The 19,561-nt window shown below is 49.2% G+C and overlaps 4 protein-coding genes across 6 annotated transcripts in view; 1 reads left to right on the top strand and 3 right to left on the bottom strand.

The window, feature by feature from the left end:
• Nucleotides 1–612: 612 nt before the first annotated feature.
• On the top strand, nucleotides 613–5,011 carry LOC1276703 (probable nucleoporin Nup54). The gene is made up of 4 exons (XM_316078.5): nucleotides 613–877; nucleotides 2,911–3,838; nucleotides 3,923–4,313; nucleotides 4,386–5,011. Exons 1-4 carry the CDS (start codon nucleotides 820–822, stop codon nucleotides 4,896–4,898), a joined length of 1,890 nt encoding a protein of 629 aa, XP_316078.4. The 5' UTR covers nucleotides 613–819; the 3' UTR covers nucleotides 4,899–5,011.
• LOC5667353 (uncharacterized) lies at nucleotides 959–2,125 on the bottom strand. Of its 2 annotated transcripts, XM_001688724.2 has the most exons (3): nucleotides 1,593–2,125; nucleotides 1,373–1,520; nucleotides 959–1,292 (listed from the first exon to the last, which is right to left on the bottom strand). In XM_001688724.2, exons 1-3 carry the CDS (start codon nucleotides 1,849–1,851, stop codon nucleotides 1,121–1,123), a joined length of 579 nt encoding a protein of 192 aa, XP_001688776.1. In that variant the 5' UTR covers nucleotides 1,852–2,125; the 3' UTR covers nucleotides 959–1,120. The 2 variants fall into 2 exon arrangements, with proteins under 2 accessions (XP_001688776.1, XP_061500638.1); XM_061644654.1 differs by having other exon boundaries at nucleotides 1,373–2,114.
• LOC5667354 (uncharacterized) lies at nucleotides 4,974–6,537 on the bottom strand. The gene is made up of 3 exons (XM_001688725.2): nucleotides 6,364–6,537; nucleotides 5,820–6,289; nucleotides 4,974–5,219 (listed from the first exon to the last, which is right to left on the bottom strand). Exons 1-3 carry the CDS (start codon nucleotides 6,435–6,437, stop codon nucleotides 5,089–5,091), a joined length of 675 nt encoding a protein of 224 aa, XP_001688777.1. The 5' UTR covers nucleotides 6,438–6,537; the 3' UTR covers nucleotides 4,974–5,088.
• A 718-nt stretch (nucleotides 6,538–7,255) lies between these two features.
• LOC1276704 (uncharacterized) overlaps nucleotides 7,256–19,561 on the bottom strand; it is a 36,167-nt gene continuing 23,861 nt past the window's right edge. Inside the window, exons 2-4 of one of the 2 annotated variants that reach the window (XM_061645491.1) lie at nucleotides 10,028–10,690; nucleotides 8,462–9,863; nucleotides 7,256–8,377 (exon numbers count right to left, since the gene is read on the bottom strand). In XM_061645491.1, coding sequence (XP_061501475.1) covers nucleotides 7,495–8,377; nucleotides 8,462–9,863; nucleotides 10,028–10,690 — 2,948 coding nt within the window. In that variant the 3' untranslated portion in view covers nucleotides 7,256–7,494. Of the gene's footprint in view, nucleotides 8,378–8,461; nucleotides 9,864–10,027; nucleotides 10,694–19,561 lie in introns of both variants that reach the window. The other variant, XM_061645490.1, reaches the window with a different exon arrangement.

A 19,561-nucleotide genomic window follows, 5' to 3' on the forward strand; every position in this document is an offset into this window, starting at 1 on the left:
TATTAGCCAAATTCGGTTTGGCCATCTAGGATAACATTTGACAGCAGAAAGCGCTGGAAAACTCATCAAACCCTTAAACCATTATTATTCAAAGACACTTACATTTGAAACATTCCAAAACCTGTTTAAAATTATCGAGTGATGACCAGACCGATTTATTTTAAACAAATTTAAACGAAAAGGGCTCTTAGATGTCAAACTACCTGTAACGAACTTTTTGCTACTTCTCAAATCTTTCTATATTACTTAACCTCGTTCCTACATAGTCCTTGGTCTCGATGATAATGAGGAATAAATGTGAAAATAGGAAAAATAAAAAAATTCTTAGTTTTTATCCTCAAATGTGTCTCAAAAACACAATGAATTATAGAATTAATTTACGAAATAACACGAAATAAAACATTTGAATCTACGTGTTAATTGTTAAAAAGAACTCGTAAAGCCCAACCCAGCCCAAGTATATTTTTAAAGTATATTTAATTTCAAAAATGTTGTAGATAAATTAAATGAACAAATTAAATAATTGTAAACAAAGTTTGAATCCTGGGGACCTTACGTCAAGTGACGAACTGTCAAAATGGTCTAGATTCCACTACCTGATCTTTTTAATCCACCTTGATATTTCACCCTGTCTGGCCGCACTGTAACGGCGCTCTGTCAAAAGTGTAAACACAACCAAACGAAACGCGGCGCGGAAATTCTCCCTCGCTGTGCTGTATTTAATTAAATTAAAAAAAAACCGCATTGCACGGTGCCGGTTGTACCAGTTGTGCTAAATCAATAAGAGTGTTCTTTGCCACCGCCCGTGCTTGTGGTACCATGTCGTTCAACTTTGGAAACACATCGGCGCTCGGCTCAACGAGCACGCCGGCCAAGCGTAAGTGTTGGTGTGTAGCAGCAGTAACAGGGAACCGGGGGCAAGTGCTTCTTTCGCTTTGATCAACAAAAACCGCCCTCCTTGGCGTAAAATATCACTAATTTATTGCATCGTCTAGAGTAGTATAATTTGTCCCTCAACTAGATAATTTACATCGCACGAAACTGCTGTGCGAAAAAGGCGACCGTTGTTTGTAAAAATATGATCAAATAGAAAAATCGCTTCCTGTGAGTATCGCCTGGTTTACCGCAGCAACGTTTGTCCCGGGTTGTCCTCGGTGGTAGTAGCGGAAGCGGCGGCTTCCCTCTCCTTGGACATGTTACGCGAGTACCTTCGAGTGGATCGGTGGGTGCTGCTTCTTCGCCGCGTAGTTTCGATGGGCGACTGTGGGCCATCGATGTTTTGGAATCCTTTCCTGTGGTAGTATCAGGGAAATGGAGCATTCCCGTAATTAGGGCTTTTTATCACCTTAACAACAAACGCAACTGTTCTTACCTTTTGTAGCACATGTAGCCGAAAATCCCGAGCACAACTATAATGAAGACGGACGTAATCGTGACGGTGATGTAGATGTAGAACATCTGTATCTTATCCGACAGCATGTCCGATCCGGTAGTCGATTTGCTCTGCCACATGTCGGGCACTGCAAGCGAAGCAAAACAAAGGAAAACACTTAATCTCCCTCGAAAATGCTCCATGCCCGTGCGAAAGCTACCTATGTAGTTCCCATTCTCATCACTAACACCGCCGGGTGGGGTAGCCATCGTGGTCGTCGTGGTGGTTGTGGTCGCGGGCACGGTGCTCGTCTGATAGTACAGCGCAGGCGAACGGGTCGGTGGTCCGGGGAAAATGATTTGACCTTTATCGCTGAGAAAACGGTGGCCAGATTTAATGTACATGGTCAACAGGCAGGAACGATCGCGATCTTTTCCCCTTTCCACTTGTTCTGTTGGCTTTTGGTTAAAACACAGCATACAAGCACATTCCACTATACGCTGGTGTGTGTGAGTGTATATCGGGCACTTAAAAAGGTCGTTAAAACGTTGCTTTACTAGTTAAAAAGCAACATTCAAGAGATGAAAACAAAAGAAGCACAAACTACGGCACAAAACCAGTGCTACCCTCTTCGTAGAAGAGATAGCAAACATTCTCTACCGAAAACGCCTGAGCCCTGTCGGGAGCCAGTGACACTTATTGGAAAGCACTAAAACGAAACCCGCAGTGTTTCCGCTTCCGAACACTATCACCAACTGAAGCCACTGATTGCCGATTGTTTGGCCAAGCGTGGTCATTCCATCCAAGGGAGCAGCCTGGGAGGGGAGCACCGCTATTGCGCCACTGTGTTGAAAAGCCTCCTTGACATCCTGAGGGTGGGGGCCGCCACCTGACCAGGGATGCTTATGTCCTGCTCGATAAACAACGAAACGCGCAATCCAATTAGCGTGCTCCCCGTTTTGCAGCGCACCGTCTGATGGTTGACCGATTTACTGTTCAATATGTAGTCAAAGTATTCAGGTCGGCAACAATCTGGCTACGGCTACAAGCGAGAACGTTCGTTCTTTCCACGCTGAAGGAAGACATTTTTAAGCCAAGGACGGGTACGATACGGTCCTTTAGCATAATACCATCCGGTGCTGGTGATTTATATTGGAAATTCTTAGAACGGGACACATTCTTGCTTGAAGACGACGACGCATTGTTATTTGTAACGTTTATTTTTGTTTGATTTATTCTATAATATTCCACTTTTTGTTTGCAATTGGCTAGCAAACCTCACTCAAAACAAAGCTCTGCCTTCCGGCGAAGGAGTTGCACATGCCGGAAGCACATGCCTTCCATCGCGTGGCCATACGAACTGGCGGCTCGTCTTCTGGTCGAGTTGTTCCACCACGTCCACGGGTACTGCACGTGTTCGGCGTGATACGCTTGTGCTCGCTGTCCAACACGAGCGTACCAAAGTACAAACCCAGCTAATCCTATTAACTTTATCGGTTTTTGGTCTTTCTTTCCATTTCTTTGTTTTCTTTCGCTAGCGGCTTTTGGCAATTTCTCATTCGGTGGACAAACGTCGACTCCGGCTTTCGGTGCACCCGCCGCCACCGGTGCAACGTCCGCCTTCGGTCAGCCGGCAGCCACGTCCGCGTTCGGTGCAACGGCGGCAGCAGCTCCCGCATTCGGTGCCGCTCCCGGAACGGCAACCACCGGTACCGGCGCGTTCGGAACGCTAGGATTCGGCGGGGCCACCGGTGGAACGACAACGGCATTCGGAGCGACCCCTGCCAGTTCGGCACCGACGTTCGGGTTCGGCACCAACACTGCTACAGCGGCAACACCCGCGTTCGGGGGATTCGGTACGGCCACATCGACCGCTGGTACCGGATTCGGAGGATTTGGAGCCACCACTGCAACCAGCACGAGTGCTCCAGCGTTCGGTGGGTTCGGCGCGACCGCGCAACCGTTCGGCAGTTCGATCGCGACCACCTCCGCCCCATCGTTCTTCGGGGGGCTTGGAGCGAGCCAGCCACAAGCAAGCACCGCCACCGGATTCGGTGGCTTCGGCACTGGCAGCACGTTTGGTGCGTCGACTTTTGGCCAGCCGGCCGCCGGTGGATTAAACTTTGGACAGTCAGCGTTCGGGCAGCAGCAGCAGCAACAGCAGCAGCTGCAACAACAGCAGCAGCTCGCTCAAGCCCTCTCGCCCGAGGAAGCGTTCGTCCAGTCCGTGTTCAATGTGTCCATCTTTGGCGATGAGCGGGACACGGTGATTTCTAAATGGAACTACCTGCAGGCGATGCTCGGCACGGGCAAATCGTTCTACTCGCACAATGCACCGCCGGTCGAGATTACGCCGTCCAACTTCCTGTGCCGGTTCAAGACGATGGGCTACAGCAAGCTGCCCGGCCGCGACAACAAAACCGGCCTGGTGGGTTTGACCATCAACAAAACGGTGGCACAGATTAAGTAAGTGTCGGAAACGATTTCGATCGCAAAAGAGGGAAGTAACAATTGCGCTTTTGCTTAATTTCTCGTTCCCCGTTTTTGCAGAGAGCAGCAGCAACAGTTCATTGCCAGCATGAACCAAATCTTTGGCAACAAACCGAACATTACGATCGTGGTGGAGAACGTCAAGTCGATCAACGACACGAAGGTGCAGGTCATTATCTACATCGAGGAGAAGTCAACCATCTCGAACGAGGTGAAGCGCGTGCTGGCCACCGAGGTGGCCAGCTACCTCAATCAACCGATGCCAAAGCAGCAGCTTACCCAGCTCGGCATTGAGTCGGTCGTTGCGTTGGTGCTGCCGGAGGAGGACCAGCTGAAGGAGTATCTGGACAACCCGCCGAAGGGTATCGATCCGCGCATGTGGGAACAGGCCAAGATGGATAATCCCGACCCGAAGCGATTCATACCGGTGCCAATGATTGGTTTTCAGGATGTAAGGGCTGTTTTGATTATCATTGTGCTAAGCTAATTGATAATGAAAATGTTTTCTCTCTCTCTCTCCCAGCTCAAATGGCGCATCAAGTGTCAGGAGAACGAAACCGAAATCCATGCCTCGTACCTCGCGAAGGTGGAGAAGGAGATCGCCGAGCTGAAGCAGCGGCACATGAACACGACCGCCAAGATAGCGGAGCATCGGCGCAACTTTGCCGAGCTGAGCCACCGCATACTGCGCGTCATTGTGAAGCAGGAAAGTACGCGCAAGCTTGGGCTGGCGCTGTCCCCGGAGGAGGAAGCGATACGGACGAAGCTGGAAAACATGCACGCGCTCGTGTCCACCCCGACCCAGTTCCGGGGCCGGCTGAGCGAGCTGCTGTCGCAGATGCGCATGCAGCGGAACCAGTGGGCACACGGCAACTTCCTGAACGAGTACACGCTGGATAAGGACGCCACGCAGGAGATGCAATCGTTCCTGACGATGCAGCAGAAGGCGGTCTCGTTCCTGATCGACACGATACACAAGGACATGAAAACGCTCAAGATCATTAGCGAGGGCATGACGCAGCTGGTGCAGAGCTAGGTTGAATGAAGGTGGTGGTGGTAGATTTGATTCAGGAACAGAAACCGACAAACAAAATTCCTTATTGGTTCGATGTACGTTTATTGCGGAATAAAATTAATGCTAAATCGTAATTACGTGTGTGTTGAACGATTTTATTATGTGCTTGTGTGTGTGCAGTGGATTTAATGGTGCATTTGTTAAGAGTAATCTACCCAAGAATGATGTTATTGTACGGATGGCTGTCGACGATCGGGTGTCCGGGCATGGTGTAGCGTGGTGATACATAGTAAGTCGTTTTTTCCATCGCTACAAAACGGTTTTGGGGCCAACCGTACATACCTGAAGATAGAAGAGAGAGAGAGAGAGAAGCAACAGTTGTGACAATTGCTACATCAATTTAAATTTTATCGTTTGACAGTTTGTACTGCATCCAAGAATTCGTATTTGCACACTAATCGAAGTAACCATTGCTGCATTCGATTCATTTCAGATCAAACTTAATTACTCAGTCGGTGAGGACGTGTTGAAAGGAACGTATGGAAGTGAAACCCAGAGCACTTTAAGGCTACAGTTCAGGTGAAGAACAGTTCCTCACGGATAAAATTAAGGTAAGTTGAATGTACAAAAGTATTCGCGACATTTTTTAATCCCGAATTTCATACAACTGAACTAGAATCCTTGCACATATTGAGTTAAGTTTAAAGTCCTACATTCTTGAATTGATTTTCTTGAATTCAGTACAAAAAATAGTCGAACAGAGAATCCGTGTCTACTTCAAATACAGAGGGTTGATTGTGCCAGAGAATAACAAGCAGAGCAGGCGCTCCAGAATGTATCCTCCATACGTCATCCTGTCCCAAGAATTCCATTCGTGTGAACCTTTTTCCACTTTCTATCCCATATCCCCTTGTAGAAGTTCCCCGTTTTCGCACAAAATACCTGAGCTCAACGTTGGCACCTTCGGTATGTAGCTGCTGACGGTTTCCACATCCTCCTCTCCCTCGCGTGCACTTCCACCGGAACCGTTCTTCGCTCTGCGCCCTTCGAGCTGCTGCTTACGCTGCTTGCGCTGCTTCTCCAGCTCCTCGTCCTCCTCCTCGTCGTCCGTCTTTTCGTACGTGTTTTTCGGCTTTTGCAAACACTTGAGCGCGTGGGTGTTGGTACGCTTCCGGCCACACCGGCACGTATCGAGCAGCGTTTTGAACATCTGCTTCGAGACGAAAAACGACTCCCCGTGGCCATCGTACTCGCGCAGGCTAACGTTCTGGTTGCGGGCCTGCTGTATCTCGCGCAGCTTCTGATTGTTGCGCTTCAGGTCGTAGAACTCGGTCGTGGCCGGTTGCGTGATGTAGCCCCACTTTTTCCGATACTCCCGGCGGCCCTTGCTTTCCAGCTCGATTTGCTCACGGCTTTAAGGGTAGGCGAGGAAGAGTTGATGATTGTACGCGTGCTTTCAAAAGAGAACACAGGGAAAATCACTTACATTTTGCCATCACGAACGATGGGCTCCAGAGGAGGATGAGAAATCCTTAATTCTCTACGCACTGGTTCGGCCATCGGTAGCTTCTTCTAACATAATCTGCACAGGAAGAAACCAATTACAAAATGCTAGGAGTTGTTTGCACGGCTACAGCTTATTTATAACCGAGTACACCAAGCACATACCCATGGCAACGTGTTTTCTGCAGGAGCTCTGTAACGTGGTTACCATGGAGCACTTGGGGCAATTGTTTGAAAGGACCGTTGCCTTCAAGCTGTCGATTGCCATATTCTCAAACGTTCTAGAAAGCACGATGAAGTTATAAGAAACTTGAAAATTAATTTCAAATAACTTATTCTACAATTTGTAATGGAGGATTTATTTTTCCTCAGAGATTTCTTTCAAATTTTGAGTAACAACCGTCTTTGGCCAAGAGCGTCTGTAGCCCAAACAACTAATGGAACAATATTTTGATATCAGTATTTCCTGTAGTGTGCATACAATTTTCATGAATTGCAACCAGATCTGCTACAGATGCTGGACTTGTGATTGGAATTGAATATCTAAGTACTTGAAATACTGCCATAGCATTCCAGCAATTGAAGAATTATTGGACAGAGATTAATTCCATAACAGGATTCTGAAACCAGACGTCTTTATCTGATAAAAAGTCCAAATCAGAACTCGTAGACAAGATCTGAAGTGGTACTGCTTTAATTCTTTCAGCTATTCAAGAACACGATCCAAAGAGATATGATTGTAGCGGGCTCTAATGAATAAAAATACCAAAGGAGCGAAGAAGAAAATGAGGAGCTTGGTATGAGCGTAAAAGGAACGCATTCAGCAACGAGGACGACATCGTGATATCAAAAAAATAAGGCAACAACCTGCGAGATACTTTCAAATTGAAATGGTTTATCACGGCGAGTGATAACTATTTATTATCGTTCATGCACTTATTTCATGGAAGTTTTACGCTGCTTTTAAATATCATTTGGTTAAACAGTAACGCTTACGCTATCTAAAGTCGACTAACCCGCACAGAAGCAGGTCTACATTGAAGATGCATCCAAGACGCACCAGTCGGCAAACTCCTCTCCCGCTGCAAAAACTTCTGCCGGCTTCAGAGAGACATTACAGAAACCCATGTCCGGCCGCTTCCGCCGGTATGTATCCCTCGTGGCCGTCGCGCGTCCGCACGAAAAACCACTGCTTGTAGTTCTTCAAACCCTTCTCCTGGTACTCCTTGCAGGCGAGCAGCGTTACCACATCGCCCTTGTGCACCGAAACCGCATCCGAGCAGTAGTTCTCCGTGATGGCAAGCAGTGTCTGCCGAACGGCGGCCGCAGCGGCGGCTCCCGCTGTGCAAACTCCACCCCCAGGCACCGATAACGTCCCATTCCCGTTGGTCGTACCGGTAAGTGAGATGCGCAAGTGATTGCTTCCATTGATAACTTTGGTAGGCTTTCCAATCGATGGTGGAGAGTCGGCTTTACAGAGCTGCTGTTGCTGCTGCTGCTGCTGCTGCTGCTGCTGCTGCTGCTGCTGCTGACGCAGATGCGTGATGTACTGCTGCTGCTTCAAGAGCAACTGTTGCTGCTGCTGCTTCAACAGATGCACGTAATCGCCACTGCCGGAGCAGATCAGCTTCTCCAGCTGCTCGATTGCCAAAGACTTCTCCGACCTGACCGAAGGAACGACCGTGTTCAGCACCTTGGTGGTAAGCTTCAGCTGCGCGTACTGTGCCTGCCCATCGGCCGTCTTCGGTTGGTTGGACGCTACCGTGCGCAAATACAGCGAGTCCAGATCCCGCTCACTGTTGCAGGCGGTGATCGACACGGCACTGCGACTGTTGGCACTGCTTCGCTTCAGCCGAGGCGTTCGGCGGCCCTCAGAGCGCGTGCCACCCCGTAGCTGCTGTATTTCCTTCTCGCTGTCCGTCAGATTGCCACACGGCTTCGGGAAGACGTCCTTGTTCGACTCCCAGCAAGGGGTAGGCTTCGAACTGGATGAAGATCTGTTTTGAAAAGAATATCACACACATAGGCAATTTAGACATTCAGACAGATCTAGAACAAAGGAGAGCACACGAACATCTTACCTTTGGTTTGATGGCAGTATACCGAGCGGTAGACAGGTGTCGTACGCCACATAGCCCTCCTCCGCGTGGGGCGTCTGCACGTACAGCCAGTTCTGGTTCTTGAACACCGCGTTCACCACCATCCCGAGTGGTAGCGGTATCTCGATCTGGTAGCTGCCGGGCCGCGTCTGATACAGCGTCGCGGCGGACGACAGCACCACGGGTATGTTACCGGGCGAGGACAGCGAACACTTGGACAGGAACTCGTCCACGTTCTGGATCTCGTACCCGAACCGCTGCGAACGGTAGCGCTCCCGCCGTCGCCTGTGATGATGCCTGCTATGATGCCGGTGCTTGGTAGAGGCCGACGGTTCCGACACCGTCGTGTACAGGGACGGCTCGGAGTAGGTATTCTTCAGCGCAACTGCCAGCTTCTCCTTCAGTCCTTCACCGTACGCTGCCGGCTCCTTGTTGAGATTGATCGCGTGCTGATTGTTGTTGTTGTGGTGCACCGGTCCGTCGACCACGGTGGTCCCATTCGGGTAGAGCAGCAGCCGATCCTTCTTCTTCAAACGTTCACTGTTCTTGCGGTTGCTCTTTCGGTACAGGTTGGAGCTAGCACCTGTGGGAGTGGCAGTCGGTGCGGCAGTGTACTCGTTCGCATGTACCACGGAGCGCAACTTCTCACTGTGGTACTCCGAGAGATTGTTATCACTGACGTACTTCTCGCTAAACAGACGCTCCTTGCTGCGCGTTCTAGACTTTTTCCTCACGATCACGTGATGATGGTGATGTGTATGCCCGTTTAGTGTACTTCCATTGGAGGTGGGTCCATTGGTTTGACCTAGAGGAGAGGCACCTATACCTGTACCTGAAGTTGTGATTTGCCCTGCAGTGCTCTGCACACCAACAGCCATTCCATGTCCACTTCCAGCCAATATGCACTGACTCGTCTTATCTACCGGCGATGACCCTGCTGGAGAGCACTTCCCGGGGATGCTCTGTAACACTGGCGGCTGCTGTGGGTGAGCCTGGTTGGTCGGGACACTCCCGGCCGCTCCAGTTCCTTCGCGCGACTGTTCCCGCAGCACCCATGTTAGTGAAATCTTTGGTCTACGAATACTCAAGTTTTGACCCATAGTAGCTGCCGATGGTGCAGCACCACCGATACCAGCCGTGCCAGAAGCGGAAGATGACGGCAGCGCGTCGTTGGTGTTGGACGCTGCAGTGACGTCTTCCTGCTGCTCCCTGCGACCCACAGCCGACGTTGACGCACCGTCGTTGATGGCAACCGCTGCGAGAGCGCGGCCTACTTCACCAATCTCGGCGTACTCTACCGGCGCGGGCGATGGTTGACGTTCCGGCGATTCGGTCGCAATATTCTTACAGTTTCGCACCAAATCGGGACAAAATGCATCCTGACCTGCCGCGCGCCATGCCATAGGAAGAAGCAAAATGGAGGGGTGAAGAAAAAGAACAAATAAGACAACATCGCCAACGATCCGGATGTATGGTTGTAGCGGGAAAATAACCTCTTGGGAAAATAGAGGATGGTCTCCCAAGTGGGTGGTGCTTCGTCGTACTTACTTAGCAAATGCTCCTTGATGCGCTGCCGCTGCTGGTTCGGTACGTTGTAGCGATGCCGCAGTACGGCAGCGGGTTCCGCTCGCTCGGGCCCCCCTCCTCTCGGGCCTCCCCTTCCGTCCTCTCTGCGTACGGTCGCACCAATCGACGAGCTATCACCGGACGTTGATCTGCCACGATGAGCGCGGGGCCTGTCATTGCTGGTGTCACTGTCGTCGGTGGTCGTGGCTGCCTGGTGCCTCCTGGAAGTAGCAGCAGCAGCCGGTGCACCACCCCCACCACTACCACGACCGTGGGCAGCAGTGGACGGTGAGGAGGAGGATGCAGCACCACCAATCCTCTCGCCAGCTGGAACCGGTCGGTGTGCGTAGTGCGCCCAGTACGGTGGCGGTGGTTCCGGGGCCCTTATCGGTCCGCGAGATCTCGGCGGCAGAACCGGCAGCGATGGTAGATTACGTCCACCCAGCTGCTGCTGCTGCTGCTGTTGCTGCTGATGTCGCCGTCGACGTCGATCGGCTGCGATGGCCGCTGCAACAACGGCCACGGAACTGCTGGCCGGTGGCTGCTGCTGCTGCTCGCCCGCCTCTGATGCGCCCGGTCCGGTGGTCTCGCTCGTACCAGCCCTCGGTTGGTGGGACGTTCGGGCCGCGCTGCTACTACCGGCCGCTGCTGCAGGAAAGCGGAAGGAAAACGGAAAAGGAAATGGGACACAAAACCGCCCAGTTAGTATGCTTTCGCACTCTTTTCGTCCCCGGAGGGTTGAGGCTGCCCTTTTCGCTTAAGATAGTAATCGAAGGTTTGTTTTGCTTTTTTTTCACAAACTGGTGGTGCCATCCCAACCGGTACCCGCGTGCATGGACCATAACTTGTCGCAAGTTATTGCTGCGGGCAACCGGTGAGAGGAGCGAATCCGTTTGAAATGGCAGATCGAAAGCTCATTCCTTCCGATAACTGCAGCCGTTTGTGCACAGCCACGCTGCTACACATGCCTTACCGTAATTCGCAAACTCACATACACACACACGCACACACACACACACACCGAATGATGAAGCATTCGATATTACAGATGTCAATCGATCGTACCCAATCGAGGATACCCAAGGGGTGGTAAGAGATTCTTGGTGGTCCTCGGGAGAAGATGTCTTATTATTGCCCACTTTATTTACCGTTCGCAACACCTTCAACGCATTCCGAAAACTCGATTAATACAACCTGCTCAAATATCACCCGCATGCGAACATGTGACATTGCAAAAAAGAAAAACCGTGACAGTAAAGTGCATGATTCACGCCGATCGTGCCACCCGATTGTGGGTTGGCTTCGAAAGATTGGCTTCGAAATCCCCGCGGGGGCACTATGGAAAACACGACACCAACGAGTCCGTCGACGTGCTGTGCCCTCTTCATGCCCTCCTACTCTGACGGTAATTATGCGCACGATTATACACCTTAATAACCTTCATTCAGTAACTGTTTCATATCTCCCCTCCGACTTTTTTTTAGAAAGTTGTCACTCACACGAGGGAAAAGGGTTTGGCTGGATATCTGTTGGGAGGAGATCTTCTTTCCAACCCAATCAGTGTTCATTCCACCCGACTGTGTTGGAACATGATCACTCAACCGAGGTGCTCAACAAGTGCGCCGCAATTACTCGTTATTACCGCGCATGATAGCACGATAGTTTGGTTTGGCTTTCTTGTCCGCATGCTAATAACCTCATCATCTATAAGGGGTAACATCTATCTATAGGGTATGAGGGTAATTTGGATTCAGAGAGCGAGCTGTAAACACGTGTCCTCGTCAATCATGCGTTAAATTTGATGAACTGCGTACTCCGATGTATCTTATTACTGGAATGATACACACTTAGGGCCTTACCGATTGGAAAACTTCTAATACTACGACCTACAGCTAATTAGTGGTCATGTTTTGGACATTAAGCACCTTGCAATAGGGACAGTAAAACACAAAGACAACATTTTTGAAGTGATAAGCAATAGAAATTCTGAATATTGCAGTTGAACCACTTTCGCCTATGTTCCTGTGCCAAAGTGTACTTCAATTTTATGCTTTCGCACAGCCCAATAGCGAAGATAAAACTCCAATACCATATCATGCCGGCAAAACTCTCGCTAGCAGTATCAACCTTCCAAGCTAGCAAAGGAATAATTGGCGCGCCATAGACCTCTTCTTCCCGTTTCAAACTCTGTCACAAATTAATCTCATTATACAAAGTGTGCTGCCAGTGTGATGCACCTCCGACGTCTGTGTCGGTGCTATCTTAATTGGAATTCCAGCCGACTTTTACACTTTGCAATTATGTCGCTCACTTCCCCATCGCCCTTCCCATGGCCCAATTTCGATATGAGGCTTGTGTCGATGGATGTTAGAGCGCAAGAAAAGCGTTGACGTTCCTGCCGCAGCAAAGCAAAAACGCGGATTTGCAAGTGTAAACAATTGTTCGCATAGCTTTCGCTTTCCAGTGCGGCCCAACGAACGTCTTGGTCCCAACAATAGACGCGCACGAGGTGACGACAAGACATCCGAGGTTCCGATCGAGACAAAAGCTGACCTTTCCCATCGGGAAGGGAGTACGTTGGTTGTTGTTGTTGGTGTGGTTTTAATGACGTATCGCGCCATCATAAACGGGGTGGAAGTACGTGCCAGACATCACTGGTTCCCTGGTCCAATACTGCACCGGGGTTTGATGAATTTCACACAAACGCTGCACAAAAAGTTTGCGATTTTCCACCCCAAAACGAGGTTCAATTTGTGGCAAATTGTCCAACATCGCCCGTACCACGTCCGCCACTATCTTCCCATCTGGTGTGCGTGTCGATGCTCAATTATGCATAAATCGCACAATAACTAATTAACCTGAAAACTACATCCATTCTAGCGTGTGCGCTTGTGTCCCGACCCAAACAGTTCCGTTCAGCATTTGCGGTCGATAATTCCATCTGAGCTCTGAGCCTCCTGTCGAGCCTAGACCGTCTGCCCTGTCTGTCTGTTGGACTCCTCTCCCCCTCCTATGTATGCCATCTGGCAATAAAAAGGTGCAATAGACGGCTACGGCTAGATTAAGCTCCGCCAGTTCACAGGTTCACATCTCTCGCTCGTCTCGGCTATCTCGGGACGGGGCGGGATGGACCGCCGAACGGTGTCAAAGGTCGTGTACCTTTTGCCCGTGGCCGGGCCGGGGCTGGTCATCCCAGGGCCTTCTCATCCGTCCAGATCTTTAGCTGCAGCATTTATCCCGATGGTTGTTTAATTGAATTCCATTATCGTGCCTTTGAACGAAGATCCCGTCCAGCACCAGTCGCCAAGGCGAAGGAGGCCGACATTAACGGGTCTTTCGGTTTCGGCCACCGACACTGGTAGCCAAGCGAGAGGAATCAAAGTGGACCCTCTTTTCTCCCTCACGGCACCTTTTTCTTCTCGATGCCAAAAACATCCCCTCCAGTGCTGTCTGTCGCTGGGCCTGCTTGCAATCCAATGAACTCGGTAAATTTGAATTTAATATCATCCCTCCCCGGTTCCGGTTCGGTCGGTCGGTCGGGTGGTATGTGCAATCACGTTTTTGCATCTCCGTTCCCTGTGAGTGCCTTATGGGTATCGGGCCTGTGGTATCGGGGTATATCGGTATCAGCTCATCTTGCTCATCCCAGTCTTGCCCCACATCCCCACTGCTGCACTTAAGGCCAATGGATGCAAATTGATGCAGTGTGTGCGACGTGTGGGACGTGATATTCACCTGTGCCTGTGCCGTACCGGCGTGTGTCCCGTTTCGTAGACATCTTCACTTTGGTAATCTTGGCAGCTAGACTGCGGTTGCAAACGTACGCTCATTAATGTGTCCATCACATGCAAAAGGGCGGGCGGCAGTGCATCAAGGAGCAACATCTTCTGCTAGCGGGCCAGGACGACCACCAAGCGGAGGGTTGCACTCGTCAAAACTGTCTTGCATTCCATTCGGCCTGACCGGCCTGCCTCGGTCTAGACACGGTACACGGGGGTGACGGGCAGCCCGTTCTCTGCTGCCTTATTCTGTGTTGTGGAAACCAGAACGATGTTTGATTAACATTCGCCGGAGAGTGCAACGAGTGTGTGTGTGTGTGTTTGGACAAGTGGAACAACTTTCGCAATCGCACCGAGACAGACAGGAGGGATAGGATTAATTGTCTTGCAGCGTGTCTCATTATCGCTCAATTTGATGCAGACACGTACCGAACACCATCGATACACGGGTTCTCATGTACATTGTTCGTGTTGGGATCAATGTCATTTGGAAACCTGCTCAATCGAGTTCAAGCAATTAAAGCAGGTGTTAGTTGAAACTCAAACGATCCAAAGCTGTGATTAGAGATTAATCCGATTCGAAGGACCAAACTTATTACGGAACTCTTTTGGATTTGGGTTGGGGGTTTACACTAAATTAAGTTGTTCAAATTAACTTATCAATCTTTAATCTTTAAAACAATTAACTGAACTCCGTTTTTCTTTTTTATATATTAAATTACACAACAAACCCAGCATGAACAGTTTAAATACGGTAAATGCATCGCTATATTAGGTGCGCCTCCGTGGAGCCGTATCGAAACGCACCGACCTGCAACCGCCAAACATGTGTGTTGTAGGTTCAAATCTAATCTATAGCCGCAGTAAACTATCTTCTTTTCAACCTTAGCTCATCAGGCAGAACAAGTTAGGTCATGGTTATTATAATTGGACGAGAGATATGTCTGGAACTAATTGCACTTTTTCAACAAGCAAAAACGCACTTAAAAGACTCTGTCTGTTGTTCTGCTTTCAGCTGCATGAAAATCCATCCCATTTTTAACACCCGCGCTTTAAAAGTAACCGTGTTCTCTCCCTCCGGTACGAATGCATTTTCCCGAGCTCACAATCACACACACACACACACACACTCATAAAACATGCTCAAATGTCGATGATAGGGAACGGTTCCCGCTGCGAACAATTTTCCCCTTCGCCTCCACTTATGTTGTTGTCGCTTTTTTGTTTTAGTGCTGTAAATATTTTAATCGTATCGCTCGCGACATTCTGCTGCACGGCCTTTTCCCTACACACTTTCCCTTCTGCTGCAATAGCACGGAGTGGAAGGGATGCAATAGGAAGCCGCACTACGTCCGCGCAAAGTAGCCGATTGCGGCGATGCCTGTTTTGCCACAGCATAACTTCCATTTCCATGCTGCAACGGTGGTTCCTGCTTACATTCCAGCTGCGATGGGGAAACGCGGACGACGGCACAGACAGAGGCGGTTGAGTTGCATTTTCCAAACCGCGCACACGTACGATCGTACACCATCGGGCACAGGTTGTGTCGGCACATTGTCTGTGTAAAGTTCAGAGGTGCGCAACCGTACGGCCGAAAGCGCTCTCCCGGGCAGCGCGGCAGCGTAAACCATCTACTTTCATCCTCGACATAGACGGCGGCTTCCTCCAGAGCGTTAGGACACGAGAAACCGCGAGGTGAGAAAGCTTCCTTCGCAGACGATCGCACGCAAGCGGCTCGATCGCGGGGCCGTCCCGTGGTTCCAGCCCAATAAATCGCACCGACAACGAGACCGACCAATCATAAAATGCCGTATCTAATGTGCATGTTAATTTATGGAAAATCGACATTATGAAATCCGAGCCACTTCTCTCTCGGCAGGAGGAGTGAAGCGAAGCAACTCCTCACACGGGGAACGGACGGAAACCGGCATAGACAAAATACACATATATCGCTCATCGCAAACACATGCGTGTGTGTGCTCCATGTGCTTTGCACCCGTTCCGTCGGAACGAAAAAAAACACGCCCGGTGGACACGCCGTGCTCGAGTTAAACCCTTCTCGGGCGATTCCTTCCTCCCCATTTACACACACACACCGATAATGTACAGGCGCGTGAGGTCGGTCCGATTCGGGGTGTAGGGTGGAACCTCGTGTGTGTTATCTTGTGGGGGTTTTGGGGCTATGCATGATCGTCGCAAAACAAAATACGCAGGAAGAAAAAATGTGCGCCTCAAATACATCGTAGTGGACGATCAGCAGCAGCAGCAGCATCCGGGCAACCGGTTTCTTGATGTGTGTGAGGTTGCGTTTTAATATCACTCTTTTTCCCTCCTTAGTAAGTTTGCCCTTTGCCGTCCTGCACACATGCACTACAAGTACACATGCATATGTCCATCCGCTGCCGTACTGTCTGGGCCGGGAACTGTTTACAGTGCAATGTGGTGCCTTGCGAACATACCGGCCGGTTCCATTCTTGATCTGGAGATGATGTTGCGTACAATCGGTGAAGAAGGGGACACGAGGCTACGGTGTGATCATCAAACCGCAAAAGGAAATTAATGCTTAATGGCCCGAAGGGGGGGGGGGAAGAAGACGTACTGGAAGGTGGCATTTGTTGGTACATTTGTTCTAATGATGGTTGTGTGTTTTTTGTTTGCTTTTTACTTTTCGAATTCGGTATAACTATGGCTTCCAATGTTGAGAGCATGCGAGCCTTGAGGGGGGGGGGGGGGGGGGGAGGTGTATTTCACGCACAATTACACCCCGGTTGCAACGGCTTTGGAGCAATGGTGACATGACCATGTTTATCGCCCGTCCTATTTGGCTTTGGAATTGCGGATTGTCGGCATTGCTGACAAAGCGCGCTGTACAATGTTGAAGATTCCCTTTTCTGGGCGGCAAATTTGCAAACATCAGCTCAGCCTGCCTTGTTTGTACTGTGGACGATTAGTCGTAAGCCTAGCAAAGGTATTACGCATCACTTATATCTGTGTATGTATGAAGTTAATCAAACAAAATGGTGCGATGACTTAGCCACTGGGTGGAGGGAAAAGGCACGGATATTAGCTAAATGGTGCTAAATGGAGATATAACAAATAAGATCATCTAACCAACACATCAAAGTTGATAGAAGATACCAGAATCAATTATCCTTTAATATAATTCTTGCTGTCCAATTTCGCAATTCAACATCATAAGGTAAACAAAATTATGGAGATTTTTTCATGGCAGTGTCATATCAGTTCTACTCGAATTATAGCACTGTGGCCTGAGGGAATGTGTTGAATCTTGCCAGTATGTAAAAAGTCTTCTAAGTCCTAAGAGTTTAGCTGTTATTTCGGGATTCAACCTAATCTAATGCTCAATGCAGTTCACTCAATTCACTCGGAATAAATAAAATAAGTAAGAACTTGTCAGTTTTATCAGTTCTTAGAAGTGGATGATATAGACCAGGGGTCTCCAAACTACTGCCCGCGGGCCGCATGCGGCCCTTGAGAGCTTATAATGCGGCCCGCGATGATGTTGCAAAGGATAATATAAATATCTTATTAGTTTGAAAATTTTCATCATTTTTTTTTAATTTTTACTAAACCAAGACAAAAATCAAGTTACTATAAAAGAAAACTGCAGAATTTTAAAATATTCATTAAGTATTTTCATACCAAAACGAGATTTAAACGTTCTCATTACCAAAAGTAACGTCCAAATGGCCCTCAACAACGTTATTTACGAAGCAATGCGGCCCGCGAATTGAAAAGTTTGGAGACCCCTGATATAGACCATAGACCCATAGACATATAAACAAGAGTATGAAAACTATAAGGACATCAACGTAATTTAGCGATTCAAAGGCTGTACGGGATAACTAAACAGGGAGTTGTTTGAAATTGTTTAAAAAAAAACAACTATTTTATCAAACCTAACTCTGAATGAGATGCAAGACGGTGTGGCATGAATGAGAGTTGATCGCCCAAAAAGTTTTGAATACCTCTGAAGAGTCATCTACATTGAGTCAATTGACTGTAAAGAGTGATATTTTAATTTCTGAACAACCTAGATACTAGATATTGTGAGGTGTATAAGCAATTACTGAAACTGATAACAATTTCAAACATGCTTGGGACATCTCTGGTGACGTCTCACGCTTACGCAACTAATATTAACAATGTTGCGTGAATATTAATACAAGAAAATGTCTTGTTTCATCGACCAAACAACGTGATCCACAGGTGAAAACATATCTTGCCAAGCTGATCCACAACACACACACACACACACACACATTACATCACAGCTAAAGCCGACAAACTGGCGGAGATGTTCCGCATCGTCAAGCCTTTCGCAAAAATTGGCCTGCGGTGTTCAAACTCATAAAAATGTATACACCGCCTCAGCATCTCCGTACGTTCCATATCGCGCTGACTCTTCTTCCCGGTTGCACGAGCTTTCGCGCCAAATAAAACAACCGTGCCAAGAATTAGATAATCCTCAAGCGCGAGGACACCACGGAAAGTACACACTGCACGGCTACAAAACGTCCGTTTAAAAAAGGTATACACACCGCTTACAAAACCATATCTCGCGCAGATTCGCCCTCGGGCGAGAAGATGCTCAGATTAGCGACACCCGCTCACCGAGCAGGACCCACATCAGACGGACTACCTCCTACCTACCTACCAGAGGCTAAATATTTGCACCCACCAAACCCACATGCCACATGGACTCCCCTTCCTTTGCTCTCGTCAAGATGTAAAGCCATCGCGTCACTCGCTCGCACTGCTCCGGGGGAATGCGAGACGGAATCTTCATCCCGGGGCTCGGTTACGCCCAGACGGTTACGGAACCTACACGCACAAACCTTACCACAGCTCCGCAAGAAATATGTGAAATTCGCGTGCCGCTTTTAAATATTTCTTTCGGTGCTTTCCGACCGGAGGGCGGAACGAACGTGTGCTTCATTTCCTTGCCAGGAAAGACTGTGTGCGAGCGCGCGCGCCCGTCGACCAGTGTTTGCAACCGTATCGCCCGGAACGATCTTTTCGCCCATTCCCATTCTCGCGCGCGCGCGCGCGGTCTTTCGATTACGAGTTTGTGCCGTTTTTGTTAGACCTTCTCCCTTCTCGGTGTATAAATTCTGACTCCAAAGTCAAAGCCAAGCTCTGCGGATGCTGCCGGTCCGCGAGCGATGATCGCGCGCTTTTTCGTCCCCAGAATTTCTTGTACACAATTTCTTCTTCTCGCTGCCCTCGCCTTTGCCTTTGCACGACGCAACTTTTTCCATTCCGCTCGTTACACCTTTCTTTCGCAGAGCGAATTCATTTCGAATGGTCAAACGGCTGCGAGACGCGCGGCAGAGTGAATGATTTGTAAATAAAAGCGAAAGCAACAAACCACCACATCTCGGGTCGCAGCATCCTCATCTTCTGCCCTGCCTGGTGGGAAAATTGACCCCAACATGCCATGCCACAAGTCTCTCGCCTGGTTGCAAAACAAGTTTCCCTTTCGCTCGTTGACAACAATTCGTCGTAAATTCTGTGCTCCACCGGGACCGCTTGCGGAGCTAATTAAACCGCACGCGGCTAATTTGTGAACGCGCGTTGTTGTCATACCGAAAAACAGGGGGTTGAGATTTAGTGTTTGGATACTTATTTTTGGAGAGGGAAGACGCCGTGGCATAAGTAGCAGCACACAGCGTAGTTGCAACTTACTCTTAGGCACATCGTAATGAATTAGTTT

This window comes from Anopheles gambiae, chromosome 2 (assembly GCF_943734735.2).
Source record: "Anopheles gambiae chromosome 2, idAnoGambNW_F1_1, whole genome shotgun sequence".
NCBI lineage: Eukaryota > Metazoa > Arthropoda > Insecta > Diptera > Culicidae > Anopheles > Anopheles gambiae.